This window comes from Pecten maximus, chromosome 10, assembly GCF_902652985.1.
Source record: "Pecten maximus chromosome 10, xPecMax1.1, whole genome shotgun sequence".
Lineage (NCBI taxonomy): Eukaryota > Metazoa > Mollusca > Bivalvia > Pectinida > Pectinidae > Pecten > Pecten maximus.
The window spans coordinates 23971827-23994677 of NC_047024.1; the positions used below are offsets into that span (position 1 = coordinate 23971827).

Sequence of the window (22851 nt, forward strand, 5' to 3'; positions counted from 1 at the left end):
AGGTGGAGGGCTAGTGATAAAGTGTCGGGACACCTTACCACTCGGCCACCGCGGCCCCACAAGTCGAGTAATACCACAAGTTCCAGACCAGTTTGTTTCACAAGAGTTTATCCCACTAATATCTAACTTGTTCACACATTTGAGTTCCTACCTAGTGGTAGGGGGCCGCGGTGGCTGAGTGGTTAAGGTGTCCCGACACTTTATCACTAGCCCTCCACCTCTGGGTTGCGAGTTCAAAACCTACGTGGGGCAATTGCCAGGTACTGACAATAGGCCGGTGGTTTTTCTCCGGGTATTCCGGCTTTCCTCCACCTCCTAAACCTGGCACGTCCTTAAATGACCCTGGCTGTTAATACGACGTTAAACAAAAAACAAACAAACCAAATCCTACCTAGTGGTTATGTTGTTTAACAAAAGGGAGGAGTGTCTTGTGACACAAACATTGCTTTGGTAATGTTACTTTTAATTACAGAACCATTACTGTACTTTGGGATATATTTTGAACTCACAGTACAAGCAGTTCTCAATTTTAACATTATGAGTTTCTTTTCCACCTAAATTCTTTAATCCAACCACAGTTTGTTAACATGATAGCAAATCTCCTGTGGCCGAGATAATTTTTTTATAGAACTGAAGCAAATGTTTAATTACATGTAGTTGTCTTTAAAATGTTTAATGTTGATGTACCATGTCAGCTACGTTCATACAAGATTTAATCCTCAGAAAGTCCAAATAATGATTTCCCTGTTCTATCTTATATTGCCTTTATTTTTTTATGAGTGTGTCGTTTGGTGTTCGATATACGACAGAAGAAGGCCACTTGCAGACAATCCAGCTCCCCCTAGATGCCATCCCCATGTCTTTTCCAGGGAGCTGTCCGGCCTTGAGAACGTACCGAATGGACAGGGTTGTCCTTTCCAGGGAGCTGCCTGGCCTTATGAACGTACCGAATGGACAGGGTTGTCCTTTCCAGGGAGCTGCCCGGCCTTGAGAACGTACCGAATGGACAGGGTTGTCCTTTCCAGGGAGCTGCCCGGCCTTGAGAACGTACCGAATGGGCAGGGTGGCAGTCTCACTAAAGGGGGATACAGGTATTGTCCGCCTCAGTTACCGGCCCCTTACATCTCCTCAACACAGCTACCTCCGTGAAAAGAGACAGAAAACTAGTGAACTAACCTTAACAAGTTATTCAAAATACATATATATATGCATTCATTTTCCTTTTCTACCAAGATGGTTCTCCCCCTTCTGTTTTACACTGCAGACTTTTTACAAGAATGCTCCAGACTAAATTTAGTCAAAATCTGCTCAGCCATTCTTGCCAAGTAGCATTTCAAACAAAAATGTAATCATCAACAAAAAAACACCATGTAACAACAGGATTGTTTTAATATTAGGCAAGGCATCATGATTCAATGTTTTCAATACAGAGGCAATGTTTGGCTATGTATCATCACCATCACTGCTGTCTAAACAAATGGTTTCTCCATTAGAGACAAAACCTGGTGAGATTCTAGTGAGATTGCTGTCCTGTGCAGTCCGCGATATCTTTTTTTTGACCGACGGTTTCTTTCTATTTTTCTCTTGACCAAAGTCAAGGTCATCACTATCGGTATCACTCAGAAAAACCTTCTTTCTTTTTTTAGACGGAGAATGTTTCCCAGACGACACACTGCTGGATGCATTAGACCGAGATTTCGATCCTTTGCTAGCTCTGGATGACTTCTCATGGTCACCCATTATCAAGTCTTCATCAGAGTCTGTATTTTTACTCTGAACTTGTTGCTGCTTTGAGGACCCATCCTGTACGGTGTCATCTGTTGCTGTTAATGAAGTAAAGTGAGAGTTCTGCCTGTTGATAACAACAAGTTTGGGTTGTTTCTCCTGGTCAGTAGATAGCCTTTGCTTATCTTTAGTGGAGACGGTCTTTTTCACACCTGGTGATTTGGAGTTTGAAGAATCTTCGGATATTTTTTTCTTTCCTGGGAATTCCATGCCAATTTTCGAACTTCCACTTTGAAGTAGTCTACTCTTTGAACCTGAAATAAAAAAAAAATCATCTAGCTTACTGTTTAGCTTATAGTTTTAAATTTCAACATTATTTCATATGGCACACCAAGTAATGCCTTACTCTGTTAACTTTATTTATTTTACAACAATTGCAAAACAAGTTATATCAACTTGTATTAGTCACGCTTCTTGCCCCGGATGGAAGCACGCAAGGGGTCTTACTGTGGGAGGAAACCAGAGTACCTGGGGAAAACCCACGTGGTCTGGCAGGTGACCCTATACCTTTTCACGTCCGATCGGGGAATCGAACCATGGCTACCTAGGTGAAAGGCAAGTGTGTTACCACTGTGCCACCCGACCACCCACAATTACCTTACTCTTATACATGTATCTAAGTGATCACAGACTTTTATTTTGTCATGAAAAAAGTTAGATATGATTTTAGAAGACAAAACTTATTCAGGATTTTTTTATGTGTACTGGGTAAATGAAAAAATTATCCCTGAATACATTGTCCTAAATTCATGGAAAAAATATTAAAAATAAAACCTAAGTCAGCGTATGGTCACATACTGCTGGGTTGACATTAAAGTGTACCCTGAACGAAAAAATTATATTTAAATATGTTATTGGTATTGATTAATAACAAGAATGCAGAAAACCGCATTAAAATCGGCCAACCCATTACCGAGTAATTGCGATTTTTCTCGAAAACACACCTGAAACCCAAAGCCGAATACCTCGTTTTGGTGACCTCTGACCTGTGACGTCACAGGTTGAACACGATCGGAGCTGCCATATAGGAAATATATAGAAACAAACGTGAACACGTGCCTGTAATTAATGCGAATAAGACAACAAAAATGAAAGTGCTGAATAAATTCTCTGAGTTATATTTGTGAATTAGTTAATAACAAGTGCTACCGAAACCAGGGACATATAATTTTCTTTTAAACGGGCCATATATAAAATGTAGGATCTCACAAATTTTCTCTCATAACGAGCCATATACAACATGTAACATCTTACTGATTTTCTATTATAACGGGCCAAATACAACGTGTATCATCTTATTTATTTTCTATTATAACAGGTCGTATATAACAGGTATATTTCATTTTTTTTTAAATTTTAACAGGTCGTTATAACATGTATGACATTTGAATAACGGGCCGTTTATAACTACTTACATCATATAGCCTTTATTATGAGGGTATGACCGGTTTGTTACATACAAATGTACCAGTATTGATTTCGGTTATAATACTTCTAGTATTACAAGTTTAAAATGTAATTCATACAAGATGTGAAATAAATGCTAATCATTTTGAATTTTTTATTAGCCAAAACAGAATGATACCGTTATTTGTGATTTTTTGGGTAATTGTCCGCAATTGATAAAACGACAATTGACAAAACGACAATTGACAAACCTTTGAGATACGAATTTTTTCGTTTGTAAGGAAAACGAAACTCACTGAATTCCAAAAATAATGTGTTTGATTTCAACAACTTGAAAATGTATTCCCTATAGTATTAACGCAATTCTTCATAAAATTCAAGCTCAATTTATGTACAACCTGTAAAAGCATGTCTTCGGAACTTTTTTTGAAGTGCACAGAAACCAAACGCGTGAACTCACAAGCAATTATCGGCGTGTGCCGATTAGAACACCAGAAATCACAGACACCTGTGGTGCAGTGACAGGTGTGACAAGCTTGTGGACCGTAATTTTACACCTGGTAATTGTTTAGCGGTATACTAACCCACTCAAACTTGAGAATTCGTAGTTCTCCGAACATGTTTATACATCTTTTAAAAAGTCCCTTTTTAAGTGAAGATATGACTTGCGACACGAATGGAAAGCAAAACCACAAGGATCTCGATCACTTCATAATAATGACACAATTAAAAAAATAATAGCATAAAATTTGAAAAAAAATCATACACGAAAATCATTCCGAGTTTATAAGCTTTAGTATTAATTATGATTAGTCACGTTGAAATAAATTATATGTGTTTTATCATAAAAAACGGAGCTAAAATAATGGTTTCAATAAGTACCTATGCTTTATACCTGTGCAGAAAGTATCAATTATATTATAATTGTTGCGAATCACTTTTATATAATTTTACTGACAACGATCGTATATAAATTATATCTTTCTCAAGCATTTAATCGTCCTTAATCCCTGAGAACATGGCATGTAAAATAAGGGATAAAATCTGTATATGTAGAAGTTTGTTATTGACTTCAACACTGGTATTCATACGGGAGAGATATTTAGTCTATTGTAGATCATGATGATTATAATATATTACTTTCTAAATTAAGTGTCCTTCATGACTAGAAGCGGGTTTTGTATAGAATATAACGCATGAATTTACTGTACGTGTGTTCGTCTTTTCTCACAAACCAGAGTATCCAGAACTGTTGTATTGTTGGTATGTTTATTTGAATATTAATTTGCGAATCAAATGGCACATTATTTTAGTTAAAAATGTTGATGCTGTGTTCCTTTCTTTGGTAATGAGTAAGAAATGGTAAACACATAACTAATATACATTTATTGGTGATTGACCGATTATTACACCAGTCTGTGTCTCATGTCCAGATCGTATTCAGACATGTTTGTGCTGCTACTGTTCACACTGTCCTCTATGCTACTGGCTACCATAACAGTCACTCCGTTCAACCTGTGACGTCATAGACTGAAGAGTTCCAAATCAGCGTGACTGACCGATACGCTGATTAGCAGTCGACCGACAGGTGTAAATCGCGTACTTCAATGTGCGATATCTCGGCACTCGCCCAACCGATTTTGATGCGGTTTGCGACATTCTTCTTTGGTGGTTACAAAGAATAACATATTTGATTATCGTTTTTCGTTCAGGGTACACTTTAACTACCCAACCCACTCATCAAGTGGCCAAGATTAAATTTTAACCTTACCTGATGATCACCAAAATCATAGCAGGTGTAAAACTTGACGGAGTGATGTTTAGATGAAATATGAACTAAATCTGTCATTTAATGAGATACACAAGCTTTGCACATACACACATACAGCAAATGTGATTACGGTATAATATACCTGTATTTACCTCCCCTTAATAAGTAGGGATGTTGAAATATTGATGTAAGTCACATTATTACCTGCCACAATGTAACTGATGGTTGAGTATGCAGTGAAGTGGAAGTCTTCCTTTATGTAACCGTTAAGTAACAAATGGGCCAGGATCCTTTCCAGCTTGTCCCGTGAGATGTTGGGTTCAGGGACATCCCTCACCCTAAGGGAAGTAGCGCCACGCCCTTCCCAGGCATCCATCAGTTTGGTTGCAGTCACACGTTGCTGTGTCTGAGCAGCATGATCAAGTAAGGTGAGAACGTTCTGACAAAGCTTGGTAACATCTCGTTTCTCAGGAGTTACTGCATATAATATATATATATATATATACTGCATATAGGTTAAAGATGCTGAATTGCATTTATCAATATATAATAAAAACTTCACTAATGCAATAACCAAATATAAATTTCATAATAAATCAAATATCATAGATCTACCATATATTATAAGTACAATATACTACTGTGTTGAATTTCAAACATTTTTCAAAAGTACAGTGAAACCTGACTTTACCGACCACTGACTATAACAACATCCTGTATCTAACTTAACCGACACACCATCATATCCGACAAAATGACTCAGTAGTTTAAAGGGTCAGTAAAGTCAGGTTTCATGGTATTTTGTTCATTAGATGAAATCAATAAATCAGTTAATATTTCACCAAAGGCAAATTAGGTCACACTGACCTAAATTACAGGACTTTACACATTCAACCATTGTGAGGCAGTTTGTAATTTTTCACTGATAATGGTGTTCTTAACTGACCTTTGACCTTGTGTGCAGTTATTACCTGACCTTTGACCTTGTGTGCAGTTAAAGTGAAATTCAATATTACACAATCTTGGGCCGAAATTACTACAATACACAGCAATGGATTGTATCAAAGACCAGCAGGACATCTCACACTTGTAATATTCATCTTCAACTGGTATATTAAAGTATATCACACAATCACTGAACTTTGTTTATATTAGTATGATGATTTATGGAGAGATGATAATCAACATATTGACCGAGGCCAGAGGCAGAGGTTGATATTGGTTATTTGAGCTCCATTAATCATCATATCAATCAAAACAAAGTGCTGTAATAGTTTTATTACATTTCGGTATCAAAACCAGGATACAGAATGCTAAGGGTATGATAACATGCCATTTAGACTACGTCTTATTCCACAATAATCTCCACAACATCATAAATACTGCATCTTTGATAAAACATCAAATTTTACTCTCGGGTAAATTGATGGAATGTGACTGAAAAATCTGATTGGCTGAAATTATGCAACGTCACAAATCACATGATCGGATGTAGAATCTGATATAAAACTGAACAAGTAATGAATATTGTCTACTGACCACGATATGTGTCATCACAGTGGTCACACATCTTATTGCACTGCGACCTCTCCCATACCTCGCCGAAGTGTCGTGCTATCATGCTCCTCCTGCAGCTACAACAGAAATCACTACAATAAAATCTATTTAACACGTAAATAATCCAGTAACATATCAAACGTCTAAAATGTATTCAGAGTACTTCTTAATTTGAAGCTCATTATCAGATCAAATTGATACATTCATAGCATTCCAGTAGAAAATTATTTTTAAAAAAAACAAACAAAAAAACAACATGTTAAATGATATGCTATATTACATATTACAACTGCAATCATACTTTAGTGTAATATGATACCAGAGACAAAAACTCTTAAAATAATATTACTGATAAAATTTGTATGTACAACTACAGCATTCATAAAAGATAAAATGACTGCTATACTACATTAGGGACTCGTTCTTTATGCAGACAAACTGGATTGTCTGTTTTTAAATGTACATGTATATGTACAAATGTACTTTATTTCAGGCATATATATCTTGACGGACTTGCAGATGTTAATACACACCAAGAAAGTCTTTGTCAAGGCTCGTTCAAAAACGATATAAAATCACAAAATCACAAGGGCCATCATTATTTCATACAGGTACCACTTTGGTTCAATTGTTTTTTTGCAAAGATGGCACTTGAATGGAAAGTTATCCATGTCCTCTCTAGTGATATCCCTCAGAAAATCAAACATTTGCTATCATATTCAGCCACAGTTTCGGCCCACATCGGCAGTCAAGTTAATCACAAAATTATCAAACTAACAGAATTAAAGGAAGGGAAGCAACTCTGACAGATCAGAATGGTCGAGCCATATCTATCAGTGTTTGTACTGGGTATTCTACAAATGGGTCCATTACAGTTTGGATGGAATTCCTGAAAATAAGGTTCAGCAGGGATGGTTTCAATGCAAACTCGTCGATTATTAACATTTTTAATATGATATGTCCTTACTGTGATATGTCTGTACAGTAGACACTTACTGTGATATGTCTGTACAGTAGACACTTACTGTGATGTGTCTGTACAGTAGACACTGCAATATGTCTGTACAGTAGACACTTACTGTCGTATGTCTGTACAGTAGATACTGTGATATGTCTGTACAGTAGTCACTTACTGTGATATGTCTGTACAGTAGACACTTACTGTGATATGTCTGTACAGTAGACACTTACTGTGATATGTCTGTACAGTAGACACTTACTGTGATATGTCTGTACAGTAGACACTGTGATGTGTCTGTACAGTAGACATTAATGTGATATGTCTGTACAGTAGACACATAGTGTGATGTCTGTACAGTAGACACTTACTGTGATATGTCTGTACAGTAGACACTTACTGTTATATGTCTGTACAGTAGACACTTACTGTGATATGTCTGTACAGTAGACACTGTGATATGTCTGTACAGTAGACACTTACTGTGATATGTCTGTACAGTAGACACTTACTGTGATATGTCTGTACAGTAGACACTTACAGTGATATGTCTGTACAGTAGACACTTACTGTGATATGTCTGTACAGTAGACACTTACTGTGATATGTCTGTACAGTAGACACTTACTGTGATATGTCTGTACAGTAGACACTTACTGTGATATGTCTGTACAGTAGACACTGTGATGTGTCTGTACAGTAGACACTTACTGTGATATGTCTGTACAGTAGACACTGTGATATGTCTGTACAGTAGACACTTACTGTGATATGTCTGTACAGTAGACACTTACTGTGATATGTCTGTACAGTAGACACTTACTGTGATATTTCTACAGTAGACACTTACTGTGATATGTCTGTACAGTAGACACTTACTGTGATATGTCTGTACAGTAGACACTTACTGTGATATGTCTGTACAGTAGACACTTACTGTGATATGTCTGTACAGTAGACACTTACTGTGATATGTCTGTACAGTAGACACTGTGATGTGTCTGTACAGTAGACACTTACTGTGATATGTCTGTACAGTAGACACTTACTGTGATGTGTCTGTACAGTAGACACTTACTGTGATATGTCTGTACAGTAGACACTTACTGTGATATGTCTGTACAGTAGACACTTACTGTGATATGTCTGTACAGTAGACACTTACTGTGATATGTCTGTACAGTAGACACTTACTGTGATATGTCTGTACAGTAGACACTGTGATGTGTCTGTACAGTAGACACTTACTGTGATATGTCTGTACAGTAGACACTTACTGTGATATGTCTGTACAGTAGACACTGTGATGTGTCTGTACAGTAGACACTTACTGTGATATGTCTGTACAGTAGACACTTACTGTGATGTGTCTGTACAGTAGACACTTACTGTGATATGTCTGTACAGTAGACACTTACTGTGATATGTCTGTACAGTAGACACTTACTGTGATATGTCTGTACAGTAGACACTTACTGTGATATGTCTGTACAGTAGACACTTACTGTGATGTGTCTGTACCTTAGACACTTACTGTGATATGTCTGTACAGTAGACACTTACCGTGATATGTCTGTACTGTAGACACTTACTGTTATATGTCTGTAGAGTAGACACTGTGATATGTCTGTACAGTAGACACTGTGATATGTCTGTACAGTAGACACTTACTGTGATATATCTGTACAGTAGACACTTACTGTTATATGTCTGTAGAGTAGACACTGTGATATGTCTGTACAGTAGACACTGTGATATGTCTGTACAGTAGATACTGTGATATGTCTGTACAGTAGACACTTACTGTTATATGTCTGTAGAGTAGACACTGTGATATGTCTGTACAGTAGACACTGTGATATGTCTGTACAGTAGACACTTACTGTGATATATCTGTACAGTAGACACTTACTGTGATATGTCTGTACAGTAGACACTTACTGTGATGTGTCTGTACAGTAGACACTGCAATATGTCTGTACAGTAGACACTTACTGTCGTATGTCTGTACAGTAGATACTGTGATATGTCTGTACAGTAGTCACTTACTGTGATATGTCTGTACAGTAGACACTTACTGTGATATGTCTGTACAGTAGACACTTACTGTGATATGTCTGTACAGTAGACACTGTGATGTGTCTGTACAGTAGACATTAATGTGATATGTCTGTACAGTAGACACATAGTGTGATGTCTGTACAGTAGACACTTACTGTGATATGTCTGTACAGTAGACACTGTGATATGTCTGTACAGTAGACACTTACTGTGATATGTCTGTACAGTAGACACTTACTGTGATATGTCTGTACAGTAGACACTGTGATGTGTCTGTACAGTAGACATTAATGTGATATGTCTGTACAGTAGACACATACTGTGATATATCTGTACAGTAGACACTTACAGTGATATGTCTGTACAGTAGACACTTACTGTGATATGTCTGTACAGTAGACACTTACTGTGATATGTCTGTACAGTAGACACTGTGATGTGTCTGTACAGTAGACACTTACTGTGATATGTCTGTACAGTAGACACATACTGTGATATGTCTGTACAGTAGACACTTACTGTGATATTTCTACAGTAGACACTGTGATGTGTCTGTACAGTAGACACTGTGATGTGTCTGTTCAGTAGACATTAATGTGATATGTCTGTACAGTAGACACACAGTGTGATGTCTGTACAGTAGACACTTACTGTGATATGTCTGTACAGTATACACTGTGATATGTCTGTACAGTAGACACTTACTGTGATATGTCTGTACAGTAGACACTGTGATGTGTCTGTACAGTAGACACTTACTGTGATATGTCTGTACAGTAGACACTGTGATATGTCTGTACAGTAGACACTTACAGTGATATGTCTGTACAGTAGACACTTACTGTGATATGTCTGTACAGTAGACACTTACTGTGATATGTCTGTACAGTAGACACTGTGATGTGTCTGTACAGTAGACACTTACTGTGATATGTCTGTACAGTAGACACATACTGTGATATGTCTGTACAGTAGACACTTACTGTGATATTTCTACAGTAGACACTGTGATATGTCTGTACTGCAGACACTGTGATATGTCTGTACAGTAGACACTTACTGTGATGTGTCTGTACCTTAGACACTTACTGTGATATATCTGTACTGTAGACACTGATATGTCTGTACAGTAGACACATACTGTAATATGTCTGTACAGTAGACACTTACTGTGATATGTCTGTACAGTAGACACTGTGATGTGTCTGTACAGTAGACACTTACTGTGATATGTCTGTACAGTAGACACTTATTGTGATATTTCTGTACAGTAGACACTTACTGTGATATGTCTGTACAGTAGACACTTACTGTGATATGTCTGTACAGTAGACACTGTGATGTGTCTGTACAGTTCTGTACAGTAGACACTTACTGTGATATATCTGTACAGTAGACACATACTGTGATATGTCTGTACAGTAGACAGTTACTGTGATATGTCTGTACAGTAGACACTGTGATGTGTCTGTTCAGTAGACATTAATGTGATATGTCTGTACAGTAGACACACAGTGTGATGTCTGTACAGTAGACACTTACTGTGATATGTCTGTACAGTAGACACTGTGATGTGTCTGTTCAGTAGACATTAATGTGATATGTCTGTACAGTAGACACACAGTGTGTTGTCTGTACAGTAGACACTTACTGTGATATGTCTGTACAGTAGACAGTTACTGTGATATGTCTGTACAGTAGACACTGTGATGTGTCTGTACAGTAGACATTAATGTGATATGTCTGTACAGTAGACACATAGTGTGATGTCTGTACAGTAGACACTTACTGTGATATGTCTGTACAGTAGACACTTACTGTGATATGTCTGTACAGTAGACACTGCAATATGTCTGTACAGTAGACACTTACTGTGATATGTCTGTACAGTAGACACTTACTGTGATATGTCTGTACAGTAGACACTGTGATGTGTCTGTACAGTAGACACATACTGTGATATGTCTGTACAGTAGACATTAATGTGATATATCTGTACAGTACACACATACTGTGATATGTCTGTACAGTAGACACTTACTGTGATATGTCTGTACAGTAGACACATACTGTGATATGTCTGTACAGTAGACACTTACTGTGATATGTCTGTACAGTAGACACTGCAATATGTCTGTACAGTAGACACTTACTGTGATATGTCTGTACAGTAGACACTTACCGTGATATGTCTGTACTGTAGACACAGTGATATGTCTGAACAGTAGACACTGTGATGTGTCTGTATAGTAGACACTTACTGTGATATGTCTGTACAGTAGACACTGTGATATATGTCTGTACAGTAGACACTTACTGTGATATGTCTGTACAGTAGACACTGGGATATGTCTGTACAGTAGACACTTACTGTGATATGTCTGTACAGTAGACACTTACTGTTATATGTCTGTACAGTAGACACTGTGATATGTCTGTACAGTAGACACTGTGATATGTCTGTACAGTAGACACTTATTGTGATATGTCTGTACAGTAGACACTTACTGTGATATATCTGTACAGTAGACACTTACTGTGATATGTCTGTACAGTAGACACTGTGATGTGTCTGTACAGTTCTGTACAGTAGACACTTACTGTGATATATCTGTACAGTAGACACATACTGTGATATGTCTGTATAGTAGACAGTTACTGTGATATGTCTGTACAGTAGACACTGTGATGTGTCTGTTCAGTAGACATTCATGTGATATGTCTGTACAGTAGACACACAGTGTGATGTCTGTACAGTAGACACTTACTGTGATATGTCTGTACAGTAGACACTGTGATGTGTCTGTTCAGTAGACATTAATGTGATATGTCTGTACAGTAGACACACAGTGTGTTGTCTGTACAGTAGACACTTACTGTGATATGTCTGTACAGTAGACAGTTACTGTGATATGTCTGTACAGTAGACACTGTGATGTGTCTGTACAGTAGACATTAATGTGATATGTCTGTACAGTAGACACATAGTGTGATGTCTGTACAGTAGACACTTACTGTGATATGTCTGTACAGTAGACACTTACTGTGATATGTCTGTACAGTAGACACTGCAATATGTCTGTACAGTAGACACTTACTGTGATATGTCTGTACAGTAGACACTTACTGTGATATGTCTGTACAGTAGACACTTACTGTGATATGTCTGTACAGTAGACACTGTGATGTGTCTGTACAGTAGACACATACTGTGATATGTCTGTACAGTAGACACTTACTGTGATATATCTGTACAGTACACACATACTGTGATATGTCTGTACAGTAGACACTTACTGTGATATGTCTGTACAGTAGACACATACTGTGATATGTCTGTACAGTAGACACTTACTGTGATATGTCTGTACAGGAGACACTGCAATATGTCTGTACAGTAGACACTTACTGTGATATGTCTGTACAGTAGACACTTACCGTGATATGTCTGTACTGTAGACACAGTGATATGTCTGAACAGTAGACACTGTGATGTGTCTGTATAGTAGACACTTACTGTGATATGTCTGTACAGTAGACACTGTGATATATGTCTGTACAGTAGACACTTACTGTGATATGTCTGTACAGTAGACACTGTGATATGTCTGTACAGTAGACACTTACTGTGATATGTCTGTACAGTAGACACTTACTGTTATATGTCTGTACAGTAGACACTGTGATATGTCTGTACAGTAGACACTGTGATATGTCTGTACAGTAGACACTTACTGTGATATGTCTGTACAGTAGACACTTACTGTGATATGTCTGTACAGTAGACACTTACTGTGATATATCTGTACAGTAGACACTTACAGTGATATGTCTGTACAGTAGACACTGTGATGTGTCTGTACAGTTCTGTACAGTAGACATTTACTGTGATATATCTGTACAGTAGACACTTACTGTGATATGTCTGTACAGTAGACACATACTGTGATATGTCTGTACAGTAGACACTTACTGTGATATGTCTGTACAGTAGACACTGTGATATGTCTGTACAGTAGACACTGTGATGTGTCTGTACAGTAGACACTTACTGCGATATGTCTGTACAGTAGACACTTACTGTGATGTGTCTGTATAGAAGACACTTACTGTGATATGTCTGTACTGTAGACACTGATATGTCTGTACAGTAGACACATACTGTAATATGTCTGTACAGTAGACACTTACTGTGATATGTCTGTACAGTAGACACTGTGATGTGTCTGTACAGTAGACACTTACTGTGATATGTCTGTACAGTAGACACTTACTGTGATATGTCTGTACAGTAGACACTTACTGTGATATGTCTGTACAGTAGACACTGTAATGTGTCTGTACAGTAGACACTTACTGTGATATGTCTGTGTATTAGACACTGTGATATGTCTGTACAGTAGACACTGAGATGTCTGTACAGTAGACACTTACTGTGATATGTCTGTACAGTAGACACTTACTGTTATATGTCTGTACAGTAGACACTTACTGTGATATGTCTGTACAGTAGACACATACTGTGATATGTCTGTACAGTAGACACTTACTGTGATATGTCTGTACAGTAGACACTGCAATATGTCTGTACAGTAGACACTTACTGTGATATGTCTGTACAGTAGACACTTACCGTGATATGTCTGTACTGTAGACACTGTGATATGTCTGAACAGTAGACACTGTGATGTGTCTGTATAGTAGACACTTACTGTGATATGTCTGTACAGTAGACACTGTGATATATGTCTGTACAGTAGACACTTACTGTGATATGTCTGTACAGTAGACACTGTGATATGTCTGTACAGTAGACACTTACTGTGATATGTCTGTACAGTAGACACTGTGATATGTCTGTACAGTAGACACTTACTGTGATATGTCTGTACAGTAGACACTGTGATATGTCTGTACAGTAGACACTGTGATATGTCTGTACAGTAGACACTGTGATGTGTCTGTACAGTAGACACTTACTGTGATATGTCTGTACAGTAGACACTGTGATATGTCTGTACAGTAGACACTGTGATATGTCTGTACAGTAGACACTGTGATGTGTCTGTACAGTAGACACTGTGATATGTCTGTACAGTAGACACTTATTGTGATATGTCTGTACAGTAGACACTTACTGTGATATGTCTGTACAGTAGACACTGTGATATGTCTGTACAGTAGACACTTATTGTGATATGTCTGTACAGTAGACACTTACTGTGATATGTCTGTACAGTAGACACTTACAGTGATATGTCTGTACAGTAGACACTGTGATGTGTCTGTACAGTTCTGTACAGTAGACATTTACTGTGATATATCTGTACAGTAGACACTTACTGTGATATGTCTGTACAGTAGACACATACTGTGATATGTCTGTACAGTAGACACTTACTGTGATATGTCTGTACAGTAGACACTGTGATATGTCTGTACAGTAGACACTGTGATGTGTCTGTACAGTAGACACTTACTGTGATATGTCTGTACAGTAGACACTTACTGTGATATGTCTGTACAGTAGACACTATGATATGTCTGTACAGTAGACACTTACTGTGATATGTCTGTACAGTAGACACTGTGATAATGTCTGTACAGTAGACACTTACTGTGATATGTCTGTACAGTAGACACTTACTGTGATATGTCTGTACAGTAGACACTTACTGTGATATTGTCTGTACAGTAACACTTACTGTGATATGTCTGTACAGTAGACACTGTGATATGTCTGTACAGTAGACACTTACTGTGATATGTCTGTAAAGTAGACACTTACTGTGATATGTCTGTACAGTAGACACATACTGTGATATGTCTGTACAGTAGACACTTACTGTGATATGTCTGTACAGTAGACACATACTGTGATATGTCTGTACAGTAGACACTTACTGTGATATGTCTGTACAGTAGACACTTACTGTGATATGTCTGTACAGTAGACACTTACTGTGATATGTCTGTACAGTAGACACTTACTGTGATATGTCCGTACAGTAGACACTGTGATATGTCTGTACAATAGACACTGTGATATGTCTGTACAGTAAACACTTACTGTGGTATGTCCGTACAGTAGACACTATGATATGTCTGTACAGTAGACACTTACTGTGATATGTCTAAAGTAGACACTTACTGTGAAATGTCTGTACAGTAGACACTTACTGTGATATGTCTGTACAGTAGACACTTACTGTGATATGTTTGTACAGTAGACACTTACTGTGATATGTCTGTACAGTAGACACTTACTGTGATATTGTCTGTACAGTAAACACTTACTGTGATATGTCTGTACAGTAGACACTGTGATATGTCTGTACAGTAGACACTGTGATATGTCTGTACAGTAGACACTTACTGTGATGTCTGTACAGTAGACACTGTGATATGTCTGTACAGTAGACACTGTGATGTGTCTGTACAGTAGACACTTACTGTAATATGTCTGTACAGTAGACACATACTGTGATATGTCTGTACAGTAGACACTGTGATGTGTCTGTACAGTAGACACTTACTGTGATATGTCTGTACAGTAGACACATACTGTGATATGTCTGTACAGTAGACACTGTGATATGTCTGTACAGTAGACACATACTGTGATATGTCTGTACAGTAGACACATACTGTGATATGTCTGTACAGTAGACACTTACTGTGATATGTCTGTACAGTAGACACTTACTGTGATATGTCTGTACAGTAGACACTGTGATATGTCTGTACAGTAGACACTGTGATATGTCTGTACAGTAAACACTTACTGTGATATGTCCGTACAGTAGACACTATGATATGTCTGTACAGTAGACACTTACTGTGATATGTCTAAAGTAGACACTTACTGTGAAATGTCTGAACAGTAGACACTTACTGTGATATGTCTGTACAGTAGACACTTACTGTGATATGTTTGTACAGTAGACACTTACTGTGATATGTCTGTACAGTAGACACTTACTGTGATATTGTCTGTACAGTAAACACTTACTGTGATATGTCTGTACAGTAGACACTGTGATATGTCTGTACAGTAGACACTGTGATATGTCTGTACAGTAGACACTGTGATATGTCTGTACAGTAGACACATACTGTGATATGTCTGTACAGTAGACACTGTGATATGTCTGTACAGTAGACACTTACTGTGATATGTCTGTACAGTAGACACTGTGATATGTCTGTACAGTAGACACTGTGATGTGTCTGTACAGTAGACACTTAATGTGATATGTCTGTACAGTAAACACTTACTGTGATATGTCCGTACAGTAGACACTATGATATGTCTGTACAGTAGACACTTACTGTGATATGTCTGTACAGTAGACACTGTGATAATGTCTGTACAGTAGACACTTACTGTGATATGTTTGTACAGTAGACACTTACTGTGATATGTCTGTACAGTAGACACTTACTGTGATATTGTCTGTACAGTAAACACTTACTGTGATATGTCTGTACAGTAGACACTGTGATATGTCTGTACAGTAGACACTTACTGTGATATGTCTGTAAAGTAGACACTTACTGTGATATGTCTGTACAGTAGACACATACTGTGATATGTCTGTACAGTAGACACTTACTGTGATATGTCTGTACAGTAGACACATACTGTGATATGTCTGTACAGTAGACACTTACTGTGATATGTCTGTACAGTAGACACTTACTGTGATATGTCTGTACAGTAGACACTTACTGTGATATGTCTGTACAGTAGACACTTACTGTGATATGTCCGTACAGTAGACACTGTGATATGTCTGTACAGTAGACACTGTGATATGTCTGTACAGTAAACACTTACTGTGGTATGTCCGTACAGTAGACACTATGATATGTCTGTACAGTAGACACTTACTGTGATATGTCTAAAGTAGACACTTACTGTGAAATGTCTGTACAGTAGACACTTACTGTGATATGTCTGTACAGTAGACACTTACTGTGATATGTTTGTACAGTAGACACTTACTGTGATATGTCTGTACAGTAGACACTTACTGTGATATTGTCTGTACAGTAAACACTTACTGTGATATGTCTGTACAGTAGACACTGTGATATGTCTGTACAGTAGACACTGTGATATGTCTGTACAGTAGACACTTACTGTGATGTCTGTACAGTAGACACTGTGATATGTCTGTACAGTAGACACTGTGATGTGTCTGTACAGTAGACACTTACTGTAATATGTCTGTACAGTAGACACATACTGTGATATGTCTGTACAGTAGACACTGTGATGTGTCTGTACAGTAGACACTTACTGTGATATGTCTGTACAGTAGACACATACTGTGATATGTCTGTACAGTAGACACTGTGATATGTCTGTACAGTAGACACATACTGTGATATGTCTGTACAGTAGACACATACTGTGATATGTCTGTACAGTAGACACTTACTGTGATATGTCTGTACAGTAGACACTTACTGTGATATGTCTGTACAGTAGACACTGTGATATGTCTGTACAGTAGACACTGTGATATGTCTGTACAGTAAACACTTACTGTGATATGTCCGTACAGTAGACACTATGATATGTCTGTACAGTAGACACTTACTGTGATATGTCTAAAGTAGACACTTACTGTGAAATGTCTGAACAGTAGACACTTACTGTGATATGTCCGTACAGTAGACACTATGATATGTCTGTACAGTAGACACTTACTGTGATATGTCTGTACAGTAGACACTTACTGTGATATGTTTGTACAGTAGACACTTACTGTGATATGTCTGTACAGTAGACACTTACTGTGATATTGTCTGTACAGTAAACACTTACTGTGATATGTCTGTACAGTAGACACTGTGATATGTCTGTACAGTAGACACTGTGATATGTCTGTACAGTAGACACTGTGATATGTCTGTACAGTAGACACTTGCTGTGATATGTCTGTACAGTAGACACTGTGATATGTCTGTACAGTAGACACTTACTGTGATATGTCTGTACAGTAGACACTGTGATATGTCTGTACAGTAGACACTGTGATATGTCTGTACAGTAGACACTTACTGTGATATGTCTGTACAGTAGACACTTACTGTGATGTGTCTGTACAGTAGACACTTACTGTGATGTGTCTGTACAGTAGACACTTACTGTGATATGTCTGTACAGTAGACACTTACTGTGATATGTCTGTACAGTAGACACTGTGATGTGTCTGTACAGTAGACACTGTGATATGTCTGTACAGTAGACACTTACTGCGATATGTCTGTACAGTAGACACTGTGATATGTCTGTACAGTAAACACTTACTGCGATATGTCTGTACAGTAGACACTGTGATGTGTCTGTACAGTAGACACTGTGATGTGTCTGTACAGTAGACACTGTGATATGTCTGTACAGTAGACACTGTGATATGTCTGTACAGTAAACACTTACTGCGATATGTCTGTACAGTAGACACTGTGATGTGTCTGTACAGTAGACACTGTGATGTGTCTGTACAGTAGACACTGTGATATGTCTGTACAGTAGACACTTACTGTGATATGTCTGTACAGTAGACACTGTGATATGTCTGTACAGTAGACACTTACTGTGATATGTCTGTACAGTAGACACTTACTGCGATATGTCTGTACAGTAGACACTGTGATGTGTCTGTACAGTAGACACTGTGATATGTCTGACAGTAGACACTGTGATGTGTCTGTACAGTAGACACTGTGATGTGTCTGTACAGTAGACAATTACTGTGATATGTCTGTACAGTAGACACTGTGATATGTCTGTACAGTAGACACTTACTGTGATATGTCTGTACAGTAAACACTTACTGTGATATGTCCGTACAGTAGACACTATGATATGTCTGTACAGTAGACACTTACTGTGATATGTCTGTACAGTAGACACTGTGATAATGTCTGTACAGTAGACACTTACTGTGATATGTTTGTACAGTAGACACTTACTGTGATATGTCTGTACAGTAGACACTTACTGTGATATTGTCTGTACAGTAAACACTTACTGTGATATGTATGTACAGTAGACACTGTGATATGTCTGTACAGTAGACACTTACTGTGATATGTCTGTAAAGTAGACACTTACTGTGATATGTCTGTACAGTAGACACATACTGTGATATGTCTGTACAGTAGACACTTACTGTGATATGTCTGTACAGTAGACACATACTGTGATATGTCTGTACAGTAGACACTGTGATATGTCTGTACAGTAGACACTTACTGTGATATATCTGTACAGTAGACACTGTGATATGTCTGTACAGTAGACACTGTGATGTGTCTGTACAGTATACACTTACTGTGATATGTCTGTACAGTAAACACTTACTGTGATATGTCCATACAGTAGACACTGTGATATGTCTGTACAGTAGACACTTACTGTGATATATCTGTACAGTAGACACTTACTGTGATATGTCTGTACAGTAGACACTGTGATATGTCTGTACAGTAGACACTGTGATATGTCTGTACAGTAGACACTTACTGTGATATGTTTGTACAGTAGACACTTACTGTGATATGTCTGTACAGTAGACACTTACTGTGATATGTCTGTACAGTAGACACTGTGATATGTCTGTACAGTAGACACTTACTGTGATATGTCTGTAAAGTAGACACTTACTGTGATATGTCTGTACAGTAGACACATACTGTGATATGTCTGTACAGTAGACACTTACTGTGATATGTCTGTACAGTAGACACATACTGTGATATGTCTGTACAGTAGACACTTACTGTGATATGTCTGTACAGTAGACACTTACTGTGATATGTCTGTACAGTAGACACATACTGTGATATGTCTGTACAGTAGACACTTACTGTGATATGTCTGTACAGTAGACACTTACTGTGATATGTCCGTACAGTAGACACTGTGATATGTCTGTACAGTAGACACTGTGATATGTCTGTACAGTAAACACTTACTGTGGTATGTCCGTACAGTAGACACTATGATATGTCTGTACAGTAGACACTTACTGTGATATGTCTGTACAGTAGACACTTACTGTGATATGTCTGTACAGTAGACACTTACTGTGATATGTCTGTACAGTAGACACTTACTGTGATATGTCTGTACAGTAGACACTGTGATATGTCTGTACAGTAGACACTTACTGTGATATGTCCGTACAGTAGACACTGTGATATGTCTGTACAGTAGACAGTTACTGTGATATGTCTGTACAGTAGACACTGTGATATGTCTGTACAGTAGACAATTACTGTGATATGTCTGTACAGTAGACACTGTGATATGTCTGTACAGTAGACACTTACTGTGATATGTCTGTACAGTAAACACTTACTGTGATATGTCTGTACAGTAGACACTATGATATGTCTGTACAGTAGACACTTACTGTGATATGTCTGTACAGTAGACACTGTGATAATGTATGTACAGTAGACACTTACTGTGATATGTTTGTACAGTAGACACTTACTGTGATATGTCTGTACAGTAGACACTTACTGTGATATTGTCTGTACAGTAAACACTTACTGTGATATGTATGTACAGTAGACACTGTGATATGTCTGTACAGTAGACACTTACTGTGATATGTCTGTAAAGTAGACACTTACTGTGATATGTCTGTACAGTAGACACTGTGATATGTCTGTACAGTAGACACATACTGTGATATGTCTGTACAGTAGACACTTACTGTGATATGTCTGTACAGTAGACACATACTGTGATATGTCTGTACAGTAGACACTGTGATATGTCTGTACAGTAGACACTTACTGTGATATATCTGTACAGTAGACACTGTGATATGTCTGTACAGTAGACACTGTGATATGTCTGTACAGTAGACACTGTGATATGTCTGTACAGTAGACACTTACTGTGATATGTCTGTACAGTAGACACTGTGATATGTCTGTACAGTAGACACTTACTGTGATATGTCTGTACAGTAGACACTTACTGTGATATGTCCGTACAGTAGACACTGTGATATGTCTGTACAGTAGACACTGTGATATGTCTGTACAGTAGACACTGTGATATGTCTGTACAGTAGACACTTACTGTGATATGTCTGTACAGTAGACACTTACTGTGATATGTCTGTACAGTAGACACTTACTGTGATGTGTCTGTACAGTAGACACTTACTGTGATATGTCTGTACAGTAGACACTTACTGTGATGTGTCTGTACAGTAGACACATACTGTGATATGTCTGTACAGTAGACACTTACTGTGATATGTCTGTACAGTAGACACTTACTGTGATATGTCTGTACAGTAGACACTTACTGTGATATGTCTGTACAGTAGACACTTACTGTGATGTGTCTGTACAGTAGACACATACTGTGATATGTCTGTACAGTAGACACTGTGATGTGTCTGTACAGTAGACACTTACTGTGATGTGTCTGTACAGTAGACACTGTGATGTGTCTGTACAGTAGACACTGTGATGTGTCTGTACAGTAGACACTTACTGTGATATGTCTGTACAGTAGACACTGTGATGTGTCTGTACAGTAGACACATACTGTGATATGTCTGTACAGTAGACACTGTGATGTGTCTGTACAGTAGACACTTACTGTGATATGTCTGTACAGTAGACACTGTGATGTGTCTGTACAGTAGACACATACTGTGATATGTCTGTACAGTAGACACTGTGATGTGTCTGTACAGTAGACACTTACTGTGATGTGTCTGTACAGTAGACACTGTGATGTGTCTGTACAGTAGACACTGTGATGTGTCTGTACAGTAGACACTTACTGTGATATGTCCGTACAGTAGACACTGTGATATGTCTGTACAGTAGACACTGTGATATGTCTGTACAGTAGACACTGTGATATGTCTGTACAGTAGACACTTACTGTGATATGTCTGTACAGTAGACACTTACTGTGATATGTCTGTACAGTAGACACTTACTGTGATATGTCTGTACAGTAGACACTTACTGTGATATGTCTGTACAGTAGACACTGTGATATGTCTGTACAGTAGACACTGTGATATGTCTGTACAGTAGACACTGTGATATGTCTGTACAGTAGACACTGTGATATGTCTGTACAGTAGACACTTACTGTGATATGTCTGTACAGTAGACACTTACTGTGATATGTCTGTACAGTAGACACTTACTGTGATATGTCTGTACAGTAGACACATACTGTGATGTGTCTGTACAGTAGACACTGTGATGTGTCTGTACAGTAGACACTGTGATGTGTCTGTACAGTAGA

General features: G+C 37.9%; 1 protein-coding gene across 1 annotated transcript in view; it reads right to left on the minus strand.

The window, feature by feature from the left end:
- Positions 1-1371: 1371 nt before the first annotated feature.
- The window catches only part of LOC117335752 (ATP-dependent DNA helicase Q1-like), a 32667-nt gene continuing 11187 nt past the window's right edge, over positions 1372-22851 (minus strand). The window contains exons 9-11 of the mRNA XM_033895933.1: positions 6503-6597; positions 5168-5440; positions 1372-2039 (exon numbers count right to left, since the gene is read on the minus strand). Of these exons, the coding sequence (XP_033751824.1) occupies positions 1444-2039; positions 5168-5440; positions 6503-6597 (964 nt within the window). The 3' untranslated portion in view covers positions 1372-1443. The remainder of the gene's footprint in view (positions 2040-5167; positions 5441-6502; positions 6598-22851) is intronic.